Source organism: Phoenix dactylifera, chromosome 9 (assembly GCF_009389715.1).
Source record: "Phoenix dactylifera cultivar Barhee BC4 chromosome 9, palm_55x_up_171113_PBpolish2nd_filt_p, whole genome shotgun sequence".
Lineage (NCBI taxonomy): Eukaryota > Viridiplantae > Streptophyta > Magnoliopsida > Arecales > Arecaceae > Phoenix > Phoenix dactylifera.
This window is the reverse complement of record NC_052400.1, coordinates 21,439,355-21,461,571: the sequence shown is the minus strand read 5'-3', so window position 1 is coordinate 21,461,571 and position 22,217 is coordinate 21,439,355. Positions and strand designations below refer to the sequence as shown.

Genomic DNA, 22,217 nt, shown 5'->3' with positions numbered 1-22,217 from the left:
ACTTCTTTGCACGTTGGTGCTCATGTTATGCAATTTCTTCCCTCACTTTTATCTAAATTTGATTTGTGGCTAACTCTAATCATCTAGTTTTTACTCTGCTATTCTCTTCCAATCAGAAGTTCAAATAATAAAGCAATACAAAACCTAGCACTACTATTCCCTGACTGGAGTACATATTTATATTTGGATGACAACAATGGCAGCAATAGGATGAAAACGTTGACTAGCCTTAGACCGGCGACGCATCCTACGTGGACGGCTATGCTTGTTGATAGCCCCAGGCTGGTCGTAATTTTTTACAAGCTTGCGGGAACATTAGGGCAGAACACTGGGCCCAAGACGTGAGGTGGGACCCATCAAGGAGAAACGGACAAAGGAAGCGGCCTGAGATCCACGTGGTGAGGAGAATGGCCTTTTGCGGTGCGAGTTAGATATTCTGAGACAAAATCAGAAGATTTTGGTCACAAATTTAGCGATAAACATATCTAATCTCGCACTCTCATCCCCCTTTTTTTTCCCCCTTACAGTGAGAAAGCTTGAGGGAGTATAAATATGAATGATGACTTGGAGCCTCCCACACCAGGAGAGGAGCTTTCAGAGCAGCAGTCACCTTCGCCTCCGCTTCCGGCCTTCATATGACTCTTGTGTGAGGCTTAAGCAATCTTCACCTCCTCTGTACGCCTCTTTCACATGGACAGCTCTCCCTCTCTGCATCTGTAATCTTTCTCACTAGGTGAGTGGTCCTCAGAACTCTCTCTCCCTTCTTCATTCATAAACAAGAATAGATCCCTTCATTTTTTTTGACCGTCTTTAAACAAACCAATTGCGAACTCATTTCACAACCTTGACCGCCACCTTTTGCTCAAGTTAAGAAAAATCGCAAGTCTTTGCTTCTATGTCATGCATCCACCCACACCTTCAATACCCTTAAACCCACGTCCGCTCATCTTTTTGGTTTTGATTCTTGGTTTAAATTTTTGGAGAACCACCCCTTCCATGTCAAACAAGCCCTTATCCTTGATGGTGGTTAGAGCTTGAAACTTCCTTTCTCCCTCCTGACATGCATTGTTTCCACTCTCCATAATGCACTCAATCATTCTCATTAGTTTGCGCAAAATGGTTTGCCATGCTGAACTCTAAACGTCACCACCGTCGCCATTACCATAAGAAGTAGCGGCAGCAAATCCACCACCACCAGCACCAGAACAGAAGAGAACAGAACACAAATGAAGAAATTTAGAACCATTTCCATTTCCACCACCTCAGTCCTCGTCCCATTCCTCTTCATGGCCATGGTCTCGTTCTTGAAGACCACCACTTCCCTCTCCCCGGATGGCAAGGCCCTCCTCTCCCTCTTAGCGTCCGCCGCCGCCGCCACCTCCTCCTCCTCTGCCCTCCTCCCCTCATGGGACCCCTCCCACCCCAACCCCTGCTCCTGGCAGGGCGTCACCTGCTCCCCTCAGGGCAGAGTCATCTCCCTCTCCCTCCCCAACACCTTCCTCAACGTCTCCCACATCCCTCCAGAGCTCTCCTCCCTCACCTCCCTCCAACTCCTCAACCTCTCCTCCGCCAACATCTCCGGGCCCATCCCCCCCTCCCTCGGCGTCCTCTCCTCCCTCCGCCTCCTCGACCTCTCCTCCAACTCCCTCTCCGGTCCCATCCCCTACCAGCTCGGCTCCCTCTCCTCCCTCCAGTTCCTCCTCCTCAACTCCAACCACCTCTCCGGACCCATCCCCCCCACCCTCGCCAACCTCTCCTCCCTCCAGGTCCTCTGCCTCCAGGACAACCTCCTCAACGGCTCCATCCCCTCCCACCTCGGCTCCCTCCTCTCCCTCCAGCAGTTCCGCATCGGCGGCAACCCCTACCTCACCGGCCGAATCCCGCCCCAGCTCGGCCTCCTCGCCAACCTCACCACGTTCGGTGCCGCCGCCACCGGCCTCTCTGGGCCGATCCCGGCGGAGTTCGGAAACTTGGTCAGCCTCCAGACGCTGGCGCTCTATGACACCGACGTCTCCGGTTCGATTCCGCCCGAGCTGGGCTCGTGCTCGGAGATGACCAATCTCTACCTGCACATGAACAAGATCACCGGCTCGATCCCGCCCGAATTGGGTAAGCTGCAGAAGCTTACCAGCCTGCTTCTGTGGGGGAATGCGATCACGGGGTCGATCCCCGCTGGGCTTTCCAACTGCTCGGCTCTGGTGGTTCTCGACCTCTCCTCAAATAAGCTCTCAGGGGAAATCCCCGGCGCGCTCGGGAGGCTGGGTGTCTTGGAGCAGCTCCACCTTTCCGACAACATGCTCGCAGGTCCCATCCCCATGGAGCTGAGCAACTGCAGCAGCTTAACCGCTCTCCAGCTTGATAAGAATGCACTCTCTGGGCCCATTCCTCGGCAGATTGGAGACTTGAGGGCCTTGCAGTGTCTCTTCTTGTGGGGCAATTCCATATCCGGAGCCATTCCTCCATCTTTCGGGAACTGCACCGAGCTCTACGCCCTCGACCTCTCCAAGAACAGGCTAACCGGGACGATCCCCGACGAGATCTTTAGCCTGAAGAAGCTCAGCAAGTTGCTTCTTTTGGGCAACTCCTTGACAGGAGAGCTGCCCAAGAGTGTCGCCGATTGCCAGTCTTTAGTGAGACTAAGGCTCGGGGAGAACCAGCTATCCGGCGAGATCCCAAAGGAGATCGGCAAGCTTCAAAATCTCGTCTTTTTGGATCTTTACACCAACCATTTCCATGGGAAGCTGCCTGCCGAGCTTGCCAATATCATGGTTTTGGAGCTACTGGACGTGCACAACAATCATATCACAGGAGAAATTCCACCTCAGTTGGGGGAACTGATGAACTTGGAGCAGCTCGATCTCAGTCACAACAGCTTCACCGGGGAGATCCCTTCGAGTTTTGGCAATTTCAGTTACTTGAACAAGCTCATCCTGAACAACAATATGCTCGCTGGGTCACTGCCGAAATCCATAAGGAACTTGCAGAAGCTGACCTTGCTCGATCTAAGTGCTAATAGCCTCTCCGGTCCGATTCCTCCTGAGATTGGCTCCTTGACAAGCTTGACGATTGATTTGGACTTGAGCTCCAACCGTTTTGTTGGAGAGATCCCACAGGAGATGTCCAGTTTGACTCAGTTGCAGTCGCTGGATCTTTCGAGCAATATGCTCCATGGAGGGATTGCAGTCTTGGGCATGCTCGCTAGTCTCACTTATCTCAACATCTCATACAACAACTTCTCAGGTCCGATTCCAGTGACTCCATTCTTTCGTACTCTATCGGCAAATTCCCACCTTGAGAACCCAGATCTCTGCGAGTCTTTCGATGGATACACCTGTTCTTCAGACCTTGTACGGAGAACCGCTATAAAATCCATAAAGACGGTAGCTCTTGTTTGTGCTATCTTGGGCTCTGTCGCTGTGCTGTTCGTCGCGACCTGGATTCTGGTTAATAGGAATAGAAAGCTAGCAGCGGAGAAAACAATGGCCTCAGCATCCTGCGGAGCCGATGATTTCTCATATCCATGGTCCTTCATCCCATTTCAGAAGTTGAACTTCTCCATTGACAGCATATTGGAGTGCATCAAGGATGAGAATATCATTGGGAAAGGGTGCTCCGGGGTCGTGTACAAAGCTGAGATGCCGAATGGGGAACTCATCGCTGTGAAGAAGCTCTGGAAATCGAGGAAGGAAGAGGAGCTAGTGGATGCATTTGCCTCGGAGATTCAGATTCTCGGGCATATAAGGCATCGAAACATTGTGAAGCTGATTGGTTATTGTTCAAATAGGTGTGTCAAGCTCCTCCTCTATAATTACATCTCCAATGGCAATTTACAGCAGCTTTTGAAAGAGAACAGAAACTTGGATTGGGAGACAAGGTACAAGATTGCGGTTGGGTCGGCGCAGGGTTTGGCCTATCTCCACCATGACTGTGTTCCAGCCATTCTTCACAGGGATGTCAAGTGCAACAACATACTATTGGATTCAAAATATGAAGCTTATTTGGCTGACTTTGGATTGGCAAAGCTGATGAACTCCCCCAATTTCCATCACGCAATGTCCAGGGTAGCAGGTTCTTACGGCTACATAGCACCAGGCAAGTGAAAATCTCCTTATAATCCTAATGCACTGTACAAATTGTTGCAAATATGTTGGAAGCAAAAAAACCATTCATGCTCTACTTCTGTCGTCAAGTTAATCTGATCATAAATTCAGTTTTCGAATGTTTTCATTTCAATCGAGCAATCTTAAAATTTTCAGAAAATTTTCAGAATTGTTGCATCCACCTCGAGTCAAGGATTCTAGATTCTCAAGGTCTACCCAGAGACTCGACGAACTCCTGCTAGTTTTCTATTGATAAATATGAAGGAACACTCATACCCATGCTCAGAATTTCTTTTAACATATAAATTGATGGAATCTGCAAGCACCTGTTTGACTCCTTTTACTTTCTCTTTGCTGAAATGAGGGACATGGTTGGCTTTTGACACTAAAGAGTAGAATTAAACTCTCTTCCTGTATTAAAAGAACATCATATGTATCTTCTAGATATTCTTTCTTTAAATCACTACTCACTTATGCACAAACTGTGTTTGTTTAGTATTTATTTTGGACGCATATTACGACTACTATATTCCTAATAGTCATTAAATATGATCGAGCTAATTAATAATATGTGTATAATTATGGCAGAGTATGGGTACACTACAAATATAACAGAGAAGAGCGACGTCTACAGCTATGGCGTGGTCCTCCTAGAGATCTTGAGTGGGCGCAGCGCCATTGAACCGATGGTCGGTGACGGCCTCCACATTGTGGAGTGGGTAAAGAAGAAGATGGGAAGCTTTGAACCTGCCATCAATATCTTGGATTCAAAGCTGCGAGGCATGCCTGATCAGATAGTTCAGGAGATGCTCCAGACGCTGGGGATCGCCATGTTCTGCGTCAACTCGTCGCCATCGGAGCGGCCGACCATGAAGGAGGTAGTGGCATTACTGATGGAAGTGAAGAGCCCACCAGAAGAATGGGGAAAGACTTCACAGCAGCCGCTCATAAAGCCCGTGAACCATGGTTGTTGATGGATGGCTTATCCTTATTTATTTCTCTATCTCTTGGTTGATCCTTTTCCAAGGGATATCTCATGTGCTTCGTCTTTGGTCCCTGAAAAATGGTAGATTTTATGAAGTTGGGAGTGGGAGGAATGGGAGGTTTGGGTGTGTGTTCGATGTTGTGTTGGGATTGTCGTACAGTTTCTTAGGATGATTGCAGTCACTTCATGGAATTCATACAGCATTTTTCTCTTGTTAAGTAACCATGACTTCGTTTTAAAGGAGGCGGCTTGAAGAGCTCGTGGACACTGATAAGGGAGGATTCATAGGATCGCAGCTGGGAGTATCAGTCACCTTATGGAATGAGAGCTGTAAGTTGTGAACCGATAAAAACTATGGAAGATCATGCTTTGCTTTTGCTTGTGATTAAATATGCTTAATCATCAATCCATTGTGTTTAAGGGCGCGTTTGGTTCATGATCCGAATCGGAATCAAAATTGGAATAAAAATTGGGATATGGCTATATTCTCTGATATTTTGGCTCGCGACTCGAATTAGAATCGGATTTGAATATTATGGGAGAGTTGGTATTGAGTTTTGAGACGGTCGGTGAATTGTCATTCTCATCTGGAATTGAATTGAGAATGGTATTGTTTCTAACAAAATGGTTGGAATGAAAGTAATTTATTTCTATTTCCATTCCAAAGTCTTAACTTTTTCCAACCAAAAGTAGGCGGCAAGACTCTTCAAACCAGCTGGGGGGGCCAAGGCTGAGCCTGTTGCTTTTGGGAAAGTCCGACATTTTCCCAGAGACAGGCGTTGTAAGAGCAGCGAAAAAGGAGGAATAATTTTTTTTGAGTAAAACAGGTGTCTTTCAACAACAACTATTCCACGGGGAATGGGATAACATTATTCATCTATTCCTTGGATAAGGCTTTCTTTTATTCCTGCCGTTGTTTTTACATGGACTAAAATGATTTCAGCCCTACATTTCATCTAGGAATAATAAACTTCAACCAAACAAAAACAAGAATAACTACTCCAAGAGAATAGCTCTACACTTCATTTCTGAATCAGCGGCCAAACCACCTGAATTCACCCCAACAAGAAAAATGGGAGTTGGCCGGGCGCCTCTTTTGCTCGAGTAAATGAAAACAAGCAACGTGGGTCCAGCTCTTGCAACAGGCCGAGCTCTCCATCTATTGAAAAGAGTGAAAGATGCCCATGCCATCAAAGAGTGAAAGAGCATCGCATGCTCTTGAGGACTTCTACTTCTCAATCCTTTGGACAATCATACTCCCTTTTCCACAACCAACCAAAATTTCATGTCAAAGTTGGGTACATTTAATGTCTGTTGCTAGCACATAACTCAAGACACATTCACATGCACTCACTTCACTAGGACAAGAATGGGTTCATCAGAGGCCATGATATGGTCAATCAGGAGCTACCACTGTTTTAGCCATCAATCTTTAGCTAAGCATCAACCCTCCGATACAAGGTCATCGGATGGTTCGAATTTCAGCATCGGTAAAATTCTATGCAGATAACTCAAGATAAACATGAAATTTAGTGCAAATTTTAAGGGGGTTCCTCCATTTGATCAGATCATTAGTATTATTGTAACTCAAATTGCTCTAGACTTCCACCTCAGACTCTTTTGTGCTGAGAGTTGGAAGGCTGTCACCTATTCAGCCATGAAGTGCTCTGCATATTTCTGTGCTAATACAGACACATTCTGCTCAGTTCTGCTCTTGCTTATGAGACAGAAATAAGAGTGGCACACCATCATTAAAGCTGATGGGAGATTGTTAACTTTAATCAGGATAAGTTGGGTGCCTTCACATACTCTGCAGGACAACTGACACCACATCCCAATTTTACCAAAAGAGATGGACGCATCTATCTGTTCATGTTGGTGAATACACCCATACAATGTGTAGATTTTGCACCACTGTCTTTACAACTATGCTAAAATCAGAATCAACCATGCCAAGAAGCCTGGAGGACCTTACATTTAAGTTAATGGAGTCCAAAGGTTGCAGAAAGAATCTATCAGTCGTTTGAAGCATACGATACTAATTAAAATGACAGTAAAGAAAAATATATTATCTAAAATCTCTTCATAAGATTACCAAAATCCAGAAACCACATTGAAATCCTTTAGGTTTTTGTAATTTGGTATTGTAGACCCAAAGCTTCTAAATTTTCCACCATAAATGTTACTTCGAGGAGAGCTTGGACATTCATATACCTGTCGCACCAGACATGTTTCAGACCCCAGAAACCACACTCTTTCTACGCTACAATTACTACCCATATACCTCTCCCCATCACCTTGGACTCAAAACAACTCCTCAAGCATCTGCTCGCACACCTTATAAATAGAGAGAAGATAATAGAACCAGGAAAGTCAGTTCGGTTCATCACTGGATAATAACCCGAAATGCCTCGGCTTTTCTTTGACATGCACGCCGCAGAGACAACCAAAGCAAGCTTTGAAGCAGCAGCAACCTTCTTGCTGCACTGTGCCCTCATGGTGATGGCATGCGTTTCCCATTCTAGGTGCTGATTCATGGATGCACACTGTCAGGTCTCTGAACCAGCGATAAGCCTTCACCAAGTCCAGCCAGGAGCCCAAACCTTGATGTCAACTCCCAGATTTCTCAGGCATCATCACCTATGATTCTGATGGGAACCTCGCTGCTCCTGGCAGCCTCATACAGCATACTCCCTGAAATGATATGAAGTACTTTTCTGTAACAAGTTCGTGCTTCAACCATACAATAACCATGTTTAAAATATTCTATTGTTCTCCATTTTGGCTGTTGATGAAAGTAAAGCATCAACTAGGTTACAAGAGAATGATTAGATTGGATTTCATTTCTAGCTTGGTCTTAATTTGTGAGAAGAAATTACACAATCACTTCCCTTTTTGATATCCCAAAAACAGGAAATGACCCTTGATTACAAAATCAACATCCAGTTCATCTAAATGATCTAACCAACAATGCTGTTGGGTCATTTACTTTCTGTATGAAAACTCAGATTCAAACTTTTTCTCAAACCGTTCTTGAGATTCTGTTTTTGCAGCCAGTATGGCGTCATCAATGAAACTTCTCTGGGGGAATTCGTCAGGAATGAGGCTTCGATAAATTTCAAACTGTTCGTCCGCTTCCTTCTTTCTGTCTAACAAGCCATATATGATCCCCTGAAAAACAAATAAGAATCAGTATATGATTGCCACAATCACAGAAATGATGATGAAGAAAATGATAAAGCTAAACTCAGACGCTTGCGAATTAACGACACCAGAACATCTATAAAGATCAAATTATGTGATCCTAAACTATCAGAATTTATACAATCTTAAGATTTAACAAATGAAGATGCTGTTCCAATGCATGCATGTGAACATGGAAATGCACAACGAGGTACTCAGGTACCATTGCTATGATGGTTACGAGGAGCATAAATTACATAAAAAGCAAAACCAGCACATCAGTGGGAGCACAAAGAAATTTTGGAACACTATCACGACCACAATAATTTGGTGTGTAGGCTAGAAGCATATTAAATAAAATATGCAAGAGTGTGGTAGTTGTTCCAAATAAGAGTGATGTAGGTATCTGTGAAAAGCTCTACCTGACAAAGGTAAGGCCGAAAATCTCTAGGATTCTCCTTAATAAGATCTTGAAATTGCTCAGAGGCTCCTTCCAAGTCACCCTGCATGGTGAAATTCAGCTATTGATTTCCTCGAGGCCAAGCTATCAATAGAGAGAGAGAGAGAGAGAGAGACCAAGTCAAATTTTTACCTTCACAACATGCATTTGAGCTATCAAAATTTTTATATTCCTCTCTTCAGTGACTCTGTTCTCACGACGTGCAAGTTCTAAAGCTTTATTCAGCATCTCAAAAACAGCTGGGCCTTCACGATTTTTGTACATAGCCAAGGCCAGCCCCTATAAGATAATTTGTAAGTCTGCAAGTTTACTCCCAAAGTATTTCCAAAAAGAGCTAGATAAGAAAGATATATATGGGATTTTACTATTTTTACCAGCTGCATATCATTGGAATAAGTTACTAGTTCATGTACGTTATGTCTTGCTGAAGGAAAATGCAAGACAATGAAGTGGCATTTGATCACATGGAAGCTAAGAGAATCCAGCAATACAATCTGTGAATGCAGATAGATACCTCTATAGAAGAGATTTAAGCAATATTGCCATTAAGAGGCATCAATCTGGTTAAAAACTAGTTCAAATAGCAAAGCACAATCTGAAACCTGCTTGGTACAGTACAACTTCTTGCAGTAAAAAAAAGAATGATCTTATTGAGAGAAAGAGAGAGAGAGAGAGAGAATGATTTTATACATGATTTTGTGGTGACATCTATGCAAAGCGAAAAAAGATAACTTCCAGACAGGACTTTGAGACTTTCCATCATTTTTCCTTCACCAACCACCTTTCTTGTTTTATATCTCCCAGAAAAAGAACTCGGATTCCATCTATTTTTTCAAAGTGCAGCATAGAACAAATACAGGTTGGATCACTGTTACAGACACCATGTGCATTGCATGCAAAAACATGAATCTAGAAAATTAGCTACTTGTTTATTCACAGCCTCCATCTACAAAATTCATAAGAAAGATCTCCCAAGTAGGTCAATTAATGCATAACTGAACTCCAACCAAATTAGGAAGACATCGTGAAATTCTGCATATAGAATCAGCAGTTATTTGCAGTCTCATTTATTCCATAATATCTTTTCTTGCAAAGATAACATTTACTTAAAGAAGGAATATTAGTTCTCGGGAAAATCTTTTGGAGATAAATCAACACATGCACAACTAAGTGACTATTGTTAAGCCCACACAAATACAATTGAGGGAAAGGTTATGCCACTTCTGCAAGCAAAAGAGAAGAGTGCGCACTTATTGCTTGGCATATCACATTTGTCCATCTCCTTGGTTTTACACACTTGTATGTATGTGGGAACGTAGCCATTGAGTTGCCATGGAATTTATCTACTTGACCTACAAGTGGATGCACGCATCTTTTTTGTGTTTTCATTCAGATGGGATTCGACAAAAAATGAGGAAAGCATTTTTAATGCCAGTTTGACAATGTCTGCAATGTGGCATTAACAACTAATTGCAAGCATGTTATGTTTATCAAACTTTCTTGTTCATCAAAAGAGCAGAATAACTATAGAACAATTAAAGATCTTGGAAAGAAGGCAAACAAATACTGAAAATAAACAACTGCAAGCATCTTAGTAATTGGTATAACAAACAAACAAACAAACAAAACAACCACCGCATGAACGCACTAGCAGAATTACTATAGCACAATTAAGGATCTTGGAAAGAAGGCGAACAAATACTGAAAAAAAACAACCACATGCATCTTAGTAATCGGTAAAACAAACAAACAAAACAAAACAAAACAACCAACGCATATATATATATATATATATATATATATATATATATATATATATATATATATATATATATATATATATATATATATATATATATATATATATATATATATATATATATATTCTTCCTGTATCAAGAATCCACCCTTATGATTTGTTTATCTGACTGCTTTACAAATTCTCTAAACAAGCAAGTTCACTGATAAACATGTTGCATGTCTTTTTAATCTAATTTATAGCCCATCTACAGCTCAAGCTTATTATAATAGTGTTAACATGGAGATGCTGCTCTCAGAAACCCTTCATATGATATATTTGTAGAAAAGCATAAGGTATCATGAGTCAGCACTGTCATATGGAAGGAATTGGATGAATAATCACAGGCATGCCTCCATGAAAAAGGCAGTAAAATGATGTAATAAAATAAAATGATGCTCACTGAATAATTACTCCATTAGACAGAAGCATTCAAGGACGGATAATAAGAAAATCCACTGTGCAGGGACTTGCGAGAACACTGCTGGGCAGACCAGTGAGAAAATGACTGCCATTATATAACGAAATGAACTTCACTATCATGAAAATCTTTCAGAGCTTTGATCTTCCATTTGAACACTGTGTTCTCTATACAAATGCAAGGGTGCATAAGACATGTTTCTAAAACTCCACAACATACTTTCCAGGTTCTTTTTTGAGCGAGGACTAATCTTTTCTAAACAAACAAGTTCGAACGGATCTAGAATGAATCTTCATCCATAAATTATTATCCTTTTTAAAGCTACAAACAGGAATCTATATGGCTAAGTTGTTCCCCAAGTCAATGGCATGAAGCCACAACTGCTCCCGTTTCAATTTATCTTCACAGCATCAAGTGCAACCTTAGTTGCAAGTACAATAACACTATCATAGCTGACACTTAAAAGTGGTTCTTTAGAATTTAGAAGTAAAACTCACATGCAGAGCTCTAAGCAAGAGAGGTCTCTCCTTCAAGATCTCCTTAAAGAGCCGCTTGGCCTTGGCCAGCTTCCCCATCAGCTCATATGACAGAGCCTGCAAGAGCCTCCACTCCACTTCGTCCGGCTCCAAAGCAATCAATCTCTCCACATACTCCACCGCCTCCTTCGTCTTCCCCTTCCTCATCTTCCCATATAAGACCACCTTCAGCGCCTCCACGTCCGTCGGATCCCTCTCCAAAATCTTCACATACCTCTCCTCCTCATCCTCCTTCCCTCCCCGTGCATCCACCTTTTCCTCCAACGGCGCAGAAAAATCGGTCCTTTGGGCATCACCGAGCGCCAAAGCAGGCCTCCCATGGAATCTCCCAAGGAACAGAAGCGATCCAACGAGCAAGACGGCGGCTTTCTCGGCGCAGCTCCTCCAAAGGATTCTCTGGTGAGGATTGGGGCAGTGGGGGGATGGAGAGCAGGAGGTATTGGGGACAGAGGAGGCGGGCGGTGGGAGGAGCAGGGAACGGGGATCGTGGAATTTAAGAATTAGGGTTAGGGTTTTGCGGGGGACATGGTAGGGTCTGGGGAGGAAGGGAGGATTGGGGGAGTGGCTCCGCAGGGTTTGGCTCCTAAACCCTAATCTCGGGAGACAGGAGGGTTTTGGGTGATGGAGGGAAAGGGACGTGGAGGTCAGGCTCGCCATGGCCGAAGAGCGAGCTCGCCCAAAAATTACAGTGAAGATTAGAGACAGCCGAAAATTGTTTAAAAATCCACCTAACGAATCTTTAATTATTTACAAGTCCCTAATTTTACGTACAGGACACCTCGTTGCCATCTCAAGGCCGTGTGCCTCAAGCCAATAATTGCTCGTCCAAAACACCTGCCATGATTTATCCACCATACCTTTGATCTTGCAAGCGAGACATGTCAACTTCAATGTCCATAGATCAAACCCTCATGGCATGGCCATAGAACACCATAACATTGTAACAAGGCTCACGACACTACAAACTTATAATTGCATGTATTAGCGCATAGAAGTTGTCATCCCCATATGAAATAGGTTATATGAAAGATTGTAACCATCTCCCTAAGTCTATAATCATCTATAGGTACGTAAATAGCTAGCTTTATGCTTACAATTGTTAGCTGTATAACTTAACTGTACAATAGTTGTGAACACCTGTATTGATTAGACTATACAGTTGTGTATAGCCTCCCTCCCATCTGTAAAAGGAGGGTTATGGCATTATTTGTATCAATATGGAATAAAGGTTGTATTGCCTTCTTTCTACATTTCCTCCTTTCTCCTCAACAATAAAATATAAAATTACTTGTACAAAAATAAATAAGTATTTGTAGGCCTTTTGAAATATTCTTTTAAAGATTCTTTTTCTAAGATTTAGGACAAGAGAGACGCTTGCAAAATTAGGGTGAAGGATGGGATTCGAGCCTAGGTCATCAGTTATCCAGCACTTGAGCCTCTATTTTTGTTATCTATTAAACAATATTAAATATTCATATGTAAGGGTGTTATGTTATCCGGCATACAATATTCGAAAATCTTATCATTGTTATCCTATGCGGAGTTCAGGATGCCATTCTAACTTCTAAGTGGTCCTAATATTGGTCCATCCAAATCAGACTTGGCTCTTTTTATAATCAAGCTGAGTTGCACGCAGCTCATTTTATTTGAAGTCAACCTCATGCTGTTCATAAACAGTTTATTTCAAAAATCTAACAAGAGTTTAAAATTATTTTACAATGTTATTTCTATAATTTAAAATATTAATTTTATTATATTTTAGTTTGGTAGCTCAAATAAATAATATTTATACATCTTTGTTAATCTATAAAAAATAATTTGTAATATTTTGAGCTAATTCAAGCCAAGCTCGGGTAAGCTAGTCTAAGGCCATGTTGGCAGTAGAGCTGTTAGAAGTAAAACTGTTGGAAGTAGAGCTATCTGAAGTAGAGCTGTTATAAAAAGCTGTTTGCTGTTTGGTAACTATATTTGTAAAATGTTGTGGCACTTTAACATATGTTTGGTAAATAAACTAAGAAAGTATTTTTGCATGACACAATTATCATAAAGAACATTGCATGGTATTATACAACAGAACATAATAAAACATAATATATATTAATACATAAATATACGATATAGTATAATATTATTGTAATATAAAATAACATTATTATAATATAGCATAATTGTAATATAATTATTAGAGTAAATTAATTTTTGGTAATATAACATAATTTTAAATTATTTAACATAACATATTAATGTATTATGATATAATGTAATATATATTATATTTATAGTATAATACAATAATAAAAATATAAAATATTATAATTATTAGATAAATTAATATTATACTTAGATAATTTCTTAATCAAGCAGAGCAAACTTAAACTAGCTTACGACTTTTTGCCGTCTGATAAGAAGACATTCTTCTGTTTTTATCCCTAACATATCATCATCTACCACTTTCTCAACGTGCCTCTATTCTACAACCAAAAAATTCATCCAGAAAAAATACAACTAAAATAAGCACATACATATCATGCTTATCTCCAGCGGTTATATAATTGAAATTTTTGAACAATCAACTTCAATTGAAAATTCCACTAACTCTTGCATGTAATCATGCGTGAAAGCATGCCTGTAATGTCTTTTTCCTTTTTATTGGTACAAGAGGTAAGATCCCAAAAATACTTTCTTCAAGCATAATTACGTTCCATCACATCAACTTGAACCGATAAGGATGTGCTCTGATTGAGTAATTTCAAAGAAAACTTTCAACTTGTGTTTAAATTGTCATACATGTCGATCATGTCATTTGTGGAGTAATTGAGTAAACCCCTATTTGATTTTAATGAGCTCAAAGCATTTGAGTATATTTTATATTGTACTGATAAATTCAATCTAGTGTTTCAGGCAAATATGTGTGAATTTCTAATTAAGTGCCTCAAACTTTGGTTGGAAGTAATTTGGATAAGTATTGGACTCAATATGAACCAAAGTTTGCATCCTGAGTCGACTCCGGAAGATTACGAGTCGATTCCGAGTGGTTTAGAGGTTCTGGCACAAGCTCGAGTCGACTCCGGTACTCTACGAGTCGACTCCGACTGAGAATAGACAGAAACAAGAGTTTCAGACCCTGTCAGCGAGTCGACTCCAAAAGGTTTCGAGTCGACTCCGATGCTTGCCGAGTCGACTCCCGACGGTTCCGAGTGGACTCCAAAGAGTAACAGACAGAAAGACAGAACGATGGATTTTAGACCTTGTTACTGAGTCGACTCCAGAAGGTTACAAGTCGACTCCGACGTTTTGCAAGTCGACTCCTAGTTATGTCCGAGTCGACTCCCAGAGGAAAGCAGTCTGAAAGGTAGAGAATCAATCTCTGAAACCTTGTGAACGAGTCAACTCCAAGAGTTCGAGAGTCGACTCCCAAGTCAGCCGAGTCGACTCCAACAAAGCGCGAGTCGACTCCGAGGCAGATCAGTTCAATAGACAGAGAATTGGTTTTTCGGACTCTGAGAACGAGTCGTCTTCCGAAGATCTCGAGTCGTCTCTCAAGACAGCCGAGTTGACTCCAAGAAAACCCGAGTCGACTCGAGGAAGAAAAACAGAAAGATGGGTTTCTGGAACCCTGAGAACGAGCCGACTCCTAAGTGCCCGAGTCATCTCCAGATGTTGGCGAGTCGACTCCAGGTTTGGTCCGAGTCGACTTCAGGATGGGACAAGCACTTTAATTCAAATCCTGAACAACGGGCGAGTCGTCTCCAGTAAAGCATGAGTCGACTCCAGCAACGGCCGAGTCGACTCCAGATCGCACGAGTCGACTCCGATCCCAACGGATATATTGTCAGGATGTGCAGACGGGACAGAACGGCTCCAAATCACTCTCTAACGGCTAGTTTTCGAATGGAACTACTTAAATAGCTAGAGTGAACAGTAGTAGACAACAAGAGAGCTATTCTATCTTAGCATTAAAGCATTTCAACTAACAAGAGCTTCTTAAGAGTAAATACAAGCAAAAAAAGGAAGAGATGCATTCAACTCAATCCTAGAAGTACTTCCTTCGCATTCAAAGCTCTACTACTGTCCTCCAACTTTCAGTGCTTTCAAGAGGAGACTCAGAAATCGAGAAGCCCCTACTTCCCCATCTAAAATCTGTTTGAGGGCTTCTAACTTTACTTTGCTTATATTGTTCTCACATCTGCTTTTTAGAAACTTTCTTTGTGAATTCCCAAACTTTGTTTTTCTTACTTGATTCAATCAGGGGATTGAATCAAGGGTTGTAAGGTTTGTTGGTGAGCCAAAGATAAAACCAACGGTGTAAGGTTGTGGTTGGTGAACCGGTGAAAACCAACTGGGTTTGATTGTGAACTCGGAAAAACAATCGGGTGGTTTTAGTCGGTGAGCCTCTGAAAACCGACCGAGTTCATTGTAATCTCGTGAAAACAACAAGTTGGGTTGTGAGCTTGTAAAACAACTGGCTATAATCCTAGGGATTATAGTGAACTCCCAAGTGCGGCTTGGGGAGTGGACGTAGGAGCAAGAGTTGGCTCCGAACCACTATAAACTTTTCTGTGTTTGTATTGGTTGTTGTCTCTTTCTCTCTCTTCACTCACTGCATCTAGTAAACTAATTAATTTGCTTGCAATAGATTTAGTTAATTACTCATTATATTTTTAATTGGTCAATATTTAATTAAAACCCAATTTACCCCTCCTCTTGGGTTGTCTCCTTGGGCAACACCATTACTTATCCTCGTGTCATCACTTTCCTTTCATGCATCATGCTAGTGCTTGTAAACCTAATAATGGGAGACATTGTTATATGTTTGAGAGCAAAAAGTTTTTCCATGAACTCTATTGTTACTCGTGTTTGATGTTTTGCCCCGCAAAAGCTTTTGCACCATTTGTTATGCTTTCTTGGTACTGATTCACGAGTGCTTATCTGCAAGTGTCATGAGCCATGTGCTCCTTTACAAGTAGAGCATGCTTTTATATATCTTGTGGATTTATATAAAAAGGGGGGGGGGGGGGGGGGGGGGGGGTTGTTGTTAGTAACATCATGTAATCCCACCCCATGCAAGCGATCAAAACCTAGCACATATACAGAGATTTCTTCCTCTTGCATTTTATCTAGAAGAATAAAAAAAAACTGCAACACATGCCTTGAAGTGGTGATTTGGAGTTTGGACAACTTTGGAGGTGAAAAAATATACTGGTACAATTCACTAGTCTCTGCTTTGAACCCAATAAATTAAATTCCTGGTCTAGCTTCCAAGGTAAATGATACCAACTTACATTTCAAGGTGCCTTTAATTTAGCCTGATACAATGTAAGAGAGATGAAGGAAATTAATTCTACTAATAAAAGAAAAGAAATTAGTTCATAATAGGCCAAGTGGCCAATCCAACCGACGGGGTGCGGGTTCGCCCCGTTGGTCCAGCGCCAAAGACCACCTTAGTCCCACATCGGGAGTGGAGAAACCAGCGATGGGCGACCGCTGGTATAAAGGAAGATGGCGGTGGTACGTTGTTGTATACTTACCTGGACGGGGTCGATGGGCGATCAAGAAGGCCCATGGCCTAGGCTTGCGGCCCACATTGCACGTGGTGGGAGCGCTCGTCTACCATCTCCCCAAGTGGGAGAGTGGGCGTCATAATTTGTGGTAGGAGGGGGTACGCGTCCGCGCGGCCCCTGCCAATTTCAAACCTTAAACGGTTAGCTCGCCTTGCTTTTTTTCACGTGTCTTTTGAAGGCCTCACTCTTCGCTGCTTTCTCTAAATACTTCTCCTTCTTTGTATGTCTTAAAGCGCTCCGAACCCATCATTCATCTGCGAGCAGTGGATAAACCAACAACGGTGGATGGTGAATCTCTTCATGCACCGTTGGTGAATCTCTTCACCGCATGAAGGACACAAAGAGGCTTTTGAACAAAAAAAAAGAAGAAGAAAAGGCATCAGTTGAGATCCATGAAAGCTACCTAAAATACCAGATTATCGGGAGTCATGAATTTTGACCCTCGAAATCTATTCAAATTACGGAATCTGCCACCTGTACTTCAAGTTTCTTTCCATCCGCTGTAATAGATTATCTTGTGAGAAAATATGGATCATTTATTGTACAATGAATGGCAAACAAAAATAAAAATTTATTTCGTATATAATTTTAAGAAGCACTGCAGCAAAACCCATAAGGAATACTTAACCACAGCAACTAATCAACCAGGTCAGATTTTATGGACTTCAAGAAAAAAAACAGCAATTTATATTGACTATTCTAAGTCTTGTTTACATTTTGTGGTACAATAATGCATCAGGCTATGCATCCAACCTAGAGATCTTTAATGATCAAACTCACTAGTCATGTTTCATAGATACAAGAAAGCTTCATTTGCGCATCTCTGGCCTAAGGACACCAACGTAAGGCAGGTTCCTGTAAAGTTCAGCATAATCCATACCGTAGCCAACAACAAAATACTCTGGGCACTGCAAGAGGGAAAACAAGGGGAATCTATCACTTCCAGATTAACAGGAGTGCTAAAGCGAAAGCTTTGAAAGTAGTAGCTGCAAGATATTCATATCTGCAAGTGTTGTTTCCTATATGGAAGATGATGGGTTGAGACTAAGATTCACGCAAGTAAACATAAAAAAGATTTGATAGATGCATATAGCACAAAATTCTTACCTCAAAACCCCAATAAAATTTTCCCTCTCCCACTAGCTTAAATTGCACTTGTCTTCTTGCAGGTTTATCCAGAAAAGTGCAAACTGATACAGAAGATGCTCCTTTTCTTTGCAAGTGTGAAATAAGGCAGGATAAGGTATTTCCTGTGTCTACAATGTCCTCAACCTACAGCAGCAAATATTAATAATACAGTATCCAAAGCCATTAAAGCACTTGCTGTCTGATCAGGGGAAAAAATTGCAAGGTTGTTCAGGGTGTAATAGTTAACTAAAACAAACACCTCAGCATTACAACAGTCTGCACTAATGCGTGAGTGCGGCCGCCTACGGGTGAAGTTTGTATTGATAGAACAGGAATATAAGAATTTAACAAATTTAAAATTATTCATAGATGGAACGATTTATACAGGATAAACTGCAAAAGTTATCCAATTTCTCTAAAAGCTGAACTTTTCACATCACAATATCATAACACTCCTTAAAATTTCAAATTACTGTACCGAGTTGAGGACAATAGCCAGATGACAATGTTAGTGCATTTCTAGCATTCCCTAACTCAAAATATAGTCTATTTCCGTCATCCTGTTTTGAATATAATGAACTAACCGCCGCAGCTTGGAAACATTACTTTTGAAGAACAGTTGATTTGAAGTTAAGGAAATGAAATATAAGTAGTTTTATCCCTCATGATAAAGCATCTTTTAACAATTACTAATAGAAATTTCAAAATCCCCCATGTAAGTTTTCCTAACTAAATGTGAAGACTCTATCAAATTTCTTCAGCAAACTCAAACATTCATTTTATATTCAACTAATCCTATTGGTCTAAATTAGAATAATTTTCATGATTGAATCATTTTTTCCACAAAGCATTTTAATCTTTGATTATTCTTTAGTTAGTAGGTGATCCACCTTTGCTGCTCAGCATAGCCCTACCTGAAATCAGTATGGTTGACCTATGAGAATCTTTTGTTGATGAAACTCAAACTTTACCTCCATCTCCTTCGATTTTTTTTTTCCTTTCAAGGATCACTGAATAATTGGCATAGATTTTTTGTGCTTGCAAGGCCGTCTACAGAAAATTTGGAGTACATATTCGAGGAACATCATTGTTCATTAATTACATAGATTGAAAACAAACGAACAATTTTAGACATATATATACCTACTGTCTTGGATATATGCATATCGGATGATATTTTTTTAATCATTTTTACTTCCTTAAGTAAATTATTTAAGCTAGTGAATTTTGAAATCAATGTTTAGGATAGATGGTAATATCAGATTTATCAGAAAATCCCGGTTCCCTCCAAATTTCCCCACTTACTATATCAGCTGTTCATCTTAAACTTGGTTCCTCATCAAGATAACTGGTACCTCAGGATTTAAGAACCTGCTCGACAAGATTCAAGACCTAGGATCGCAAATCTATGAGCTGTTATTTTAAAAAATCACCTTTTGCTGTATGGAGACCTAAAAGAATTCACAGAATTTAATGATGCTCCCACCATCATAAATTTGCACGTCAGAGCAGCAAGATAAAATGAACAAGCTTGATTTATGATTTTTTTTGCCACACAAGCTATAAAATTTTTGCATCATCACAACTCACCAAAATCACTCTCTGGTTAATCTGTTGACCATGGCTTGCATCCAACCATGTCAATGTTCCCTCCTACCTAGCTAGACAGTCTTTACCCCTTAGTTATAAACAAAAATCATATGAGGCAGGCACTATAGAACATCTTATGGGGCAGGACTCTTGTTTTGCCATGTTTTTCCTAGCGGCCATCTTAAAGAGAAAACCTAAAAATCAAGTAAGAATAAGACTCCTACTACTAACGGAGTTCATCAATTTCGTAACTTAAAAAAAAATGCGAGATGATTAATTGCTCAGTGTGTATTATCTGGCTATGTAGTGTGTACCGATAAAAAGCATATTCTAAAAATTGTGTATCGATTTATCTGAAAATATGTATTGGATCACTGCTAGGTGTATATCAAATAAGCTTGCATTATGTATCAGAAGTCGATAAATATGTATCACCAGCCATATAGTATGTATTGATGAATATAATATTCTATAAATTATATATCAATTTGTTTTAAGGTATGTATTGAGTTGCTCAATGATTAATTTGCTAAGTGTGTATCATCTCTAATCGCATACTGTGTACTGATGAATACTATATTCTAGAAATTGTGTATCAATTTACATAAATATGTGTATTGACTTACTAAATAACTAATTTACTTGATGTGTATTACTTAGAGTCATACAATATATATTACGATTTTTTATATTTTTTTTAATTATAAAGTTGATGACTCCATTTGATTTTTTTTTTTAAATGTGCACTAAAACAAATATGCCAAAATAAGAAATATAATTTTTTTTTTTCAATGGTGCCCACCACATATGATTTTTATTCCTCAGTTATGCAGCATTAATTCGCAATCTTACCTTCTATCGCATCATTTTCGAGAATTAATTACACATACTGATGACAACTTCAAATTTGTGTCAGCGCACAAACTAAAACTCAGATAAATTATTCATCCAGCAGTTCCAAATAAAAAGGAGCTACCTTCCTGGTTCTATATATTAAAAAAAACATATTTTCGACAAGAGTTTCAGATCAAATCGTTCATTAATATGATGATCTGATGAAATAAATTTCCAAGAAAGACAACAGAAGAACAGCGATTTCAGAAATCTACACCACGAAAACGTACCAAAATCACGTGTTTGCCGCTGATATCGATCTTGAGGTCGCAGGAGACCCTGGGGACTCCACTGGACTCCGTCCCCGACCCATACGACTCGGCTCGGATGAAATCCACAGCGACGGGCAAGGTAATCTTCCTCACGATGTCAGCGAGGAAGAGGAACGCCCCCGTGGCGACACCGACGACGACTATAGGGGCCGGGAAACCCTTGAAGTCGTCGGAGATTTGGGACGCGAGCTCGGCGACCCGGCCGGAGATCTCCTCCTCCGTCCACAGGACCCGCTCGATATCGGCCTCGGAGCCCATGGGACCGAGCGAGGGACAGCAGAGAAGCGGAGACGAGAGGAGAGCGGAAGCGTGGGATCTCTAGGGTTTTTTTCGAATCTATAGGGTTTAGAATGTGAATCCGAAGGAAGATGGGAAAAAAGGAAAGTGGTGACTGGCGAGACCCCACAATGGTTTTCTTTTGCTGACATTTTAATCTCCCCCTGATATATTGTTAATGTTCGATTAGGAATCCTTTCCTGCTTCCATAAACGAGAAGGATGCATTTAAGCTTCCTACTCTACTGGCGACCCCCGCAATCGTTTTCTTGCGCTGAAATTTTAAACTCCCCCCGAAAATATTGGGGAAAGTTCAATTAGGCATCCTCTCCTGATTCCATAAACGAAAAGGATGTATTAAATTTTGAATAAAATACAAAAAATTCTTTAGACTTATTCATCGGCTTGTAAAATCTATACCTATATCTAATTAAATTAACAGTTTTAGTGAATCCATCTATCTTATATAAAAATAAAATTAATAAATAAATTATAAAAAATTCTCTTAAGTTTGCAAAATTTATTCTTGCACCTAGTTAAATTAATAGTATTAGTGAATATGTTTACCTTATATAAAAAATCAAAATTATTTATGCATGATGAATAAATTATAGAATTTTTTTAAAATTAGAGATAAATTATGTATCAATTTGTATTTTTTTTTCGTTGGCATACTTTTATTAGAGTGATTTTCATAACAGCTTGTATTGGCAAATAATATTTTTTTATTAACATAATTTTATATTATTTTTATATAAAATTTATACATAAATATAAAATGTACTGAATATAACAGAATTTTTTTTTTGTGTTTTCATCCTGTCATGCAAATATTTTAACACCCTCTCTATGCCTTCCAGGGTGCCCCAAATGCCTACGGCAAGTTCGTGAACAAGACGGCATGCTCTGGAGAGCAGCGGGATGGGAGGTGCAGGCTTTATTGTTAGGAGCCCGGACTCCAAGGTCATCGCAGCAGGAAATGCCTACTTGGTCAATACTTCTGTGCTAGGGGTG

At 40.6% G+C, this 22,217-nt stretch overlaps 3 protein-coding genes, 1 long non-coding RNA gene and 1 other non-coding gene across 5 annotated transcripts; 3 read left to right on the top strand and 2 right to left on the bottom strand.

The window, feature by feature from the left end:
- The first annotated feature begins 524 nt into the window (after positions 1–524).
- LOC103704885 (probable LRR receptor-like serine/threonine-protein kinase At1g34110) lies at positions 525–5,578 on the top strand. The gene is made up of 2 exons (XM_008788361.4): positions 525–4,092; positions 4,689–5,578. Exons 1-2 carry the CDS (start codon positions 1,227–1,229, stop codon positions 5,072–5,074), a joined length of 3,252 nt encoding a protein of 1,083 aa, XP_008786583.2. The 5' UTR covers positions 525–1,226; the 3' UTR covers positions 5,075–5,578.
- A 2,317-nt stretch (positions 5,579–7,895) lies between these two features.
- Positions 7,896–12,263, bottom strand: LOC103704888 (protein SLOW GREEN 1, chloroplastic). Its single transcript, XM_008788376.4, has 4 exons — positions 11,445–12,263; positions 8,861–9,007; positions 8,691–8,771; positions 7,896–8,256 (listed from the first exon to the last, which is right to left on the bottom strand). The coding sequence occupies exons 1-4, from the start codon at positions 12,138–12,140 to the stop codon at positions 8,071–8,073; spliced, it is 1,110 nt and encodes a 369-aa protein (XP_008786598.2). The 5' UTR covers positions 12,141–12,263; the 3' UTR covers positions 7,896–8,070.
- Positions 12,264–16,984: 4,721 nt separating this feature from the next.
- On the top strand, positions 16,985–17,630 carry LOC103704896. Its single transcript, XR_603691.3, has 2 exons — positions 16,985–17,184; positions 17,278–17,630. It is a non-coding gene; the product is annotated as an uncharacterized LOC103704896 (long non-coding RNA).
- Positions 17,004–17,165, top strand: LOC113462616. Its single transcript, XR_003385377.2, has one exon. It is a non-coding gene; the product is annotated as a U1 spliceosomal RNA (small nuclear RNA).
- Positions 17,631–17,703: 73 nt separating the features above from the next.
- LOC103705515 (hypoxanthine-guanine phosphoribosyltransferase-like) lies at positions 17,704–21,361 on the bottom strand. Its single transcript, XM_039130457.1, has 3 exons — positions 20,887–21,361; positions 18,152–18,316; positions 17,704–17,952 (listed from the first exon to the last, which is right to left on the bottom strand). Exons 1-3 carry the CDS (start codon positions 21,184–21,186, stop codon positions 17,854–17,856), a joined length of 564 nt encoding a protein of 187 aa, XP_038986385.1. The 5' UTR covers positions 21,187–21,361; the 3' UTR covers positions 17,704–17,853.
- Positions 21,362–22,217: the final 856 nt, after the last annotated feature.

What these genes read in the sequence shown, in the direction of transcription:
- LOC103704885 (XM_008788361.4), top strand. Translation starts at nt 1,227, where the DNA reads ATGAAGAAATTTAGAACCATTTCCATTTCCACCACCTCAGTCCTCGTC. An exon ending in TTACGGCTACATAGCACCAG is followed by an intron (nt 4,093 to 4,688) that starts GCAAGTGAAAAT and finishes TAATTATGGCAG; the next exon opens with AGTATGGGTACACTACAAAT.
- LOC103704888 (XM_008788376.4), bottom strand. Translation starts at nt 12,140, where the DNA reads ATGGCGAGCCTGACCTCCACGTCCCTTTCCCTCCATCACCCAAAACCC. An exon ending in TCTTGCTTAGAGCTCTGCAT is followed by an intron (nt 9,008 to 11,444) that starts GTGAGTTTTACT and finishes ATTATCTTATAG; the next exon opens with GGGCTGGCCTTGGCTATGTA. An exon ending in TTCGGCCTTACCTTTGTCAG is followed by an intron (nt 8,257 to 8,690) that starts GTAGAGCTTTTC and finishes TTTGTTTTTCAG; the next exon opens with GGGATCATATATGGCTTGTT.
- LOC103705515 (XM_039130457.1), bottom strand. Translation starts at nt 21,186, where the DNA reads ATGGGCTCCGAGGCCGATATCGAGCGGGTCCTGTGGACGGAGGAGGAG. An exon ending in GCGGCAAACACGTGATTTTG is followed by an intron (nt 18,317 to 20,886) that starts GTACGTTTTCGT and finishes TTGCTGCTGTAG; the next exon opens with GTTGAGGACATTGTAGACAC. An exon ending in AATTTTATTGGGGTTTTGAG is followed by an intron (nt 17,953 to 18,151) that starts GTAAGAATTTTG and finishes TCCCTCTTGCAG; the next exon opens with TGCCCAGAGTATTTTGTTGT.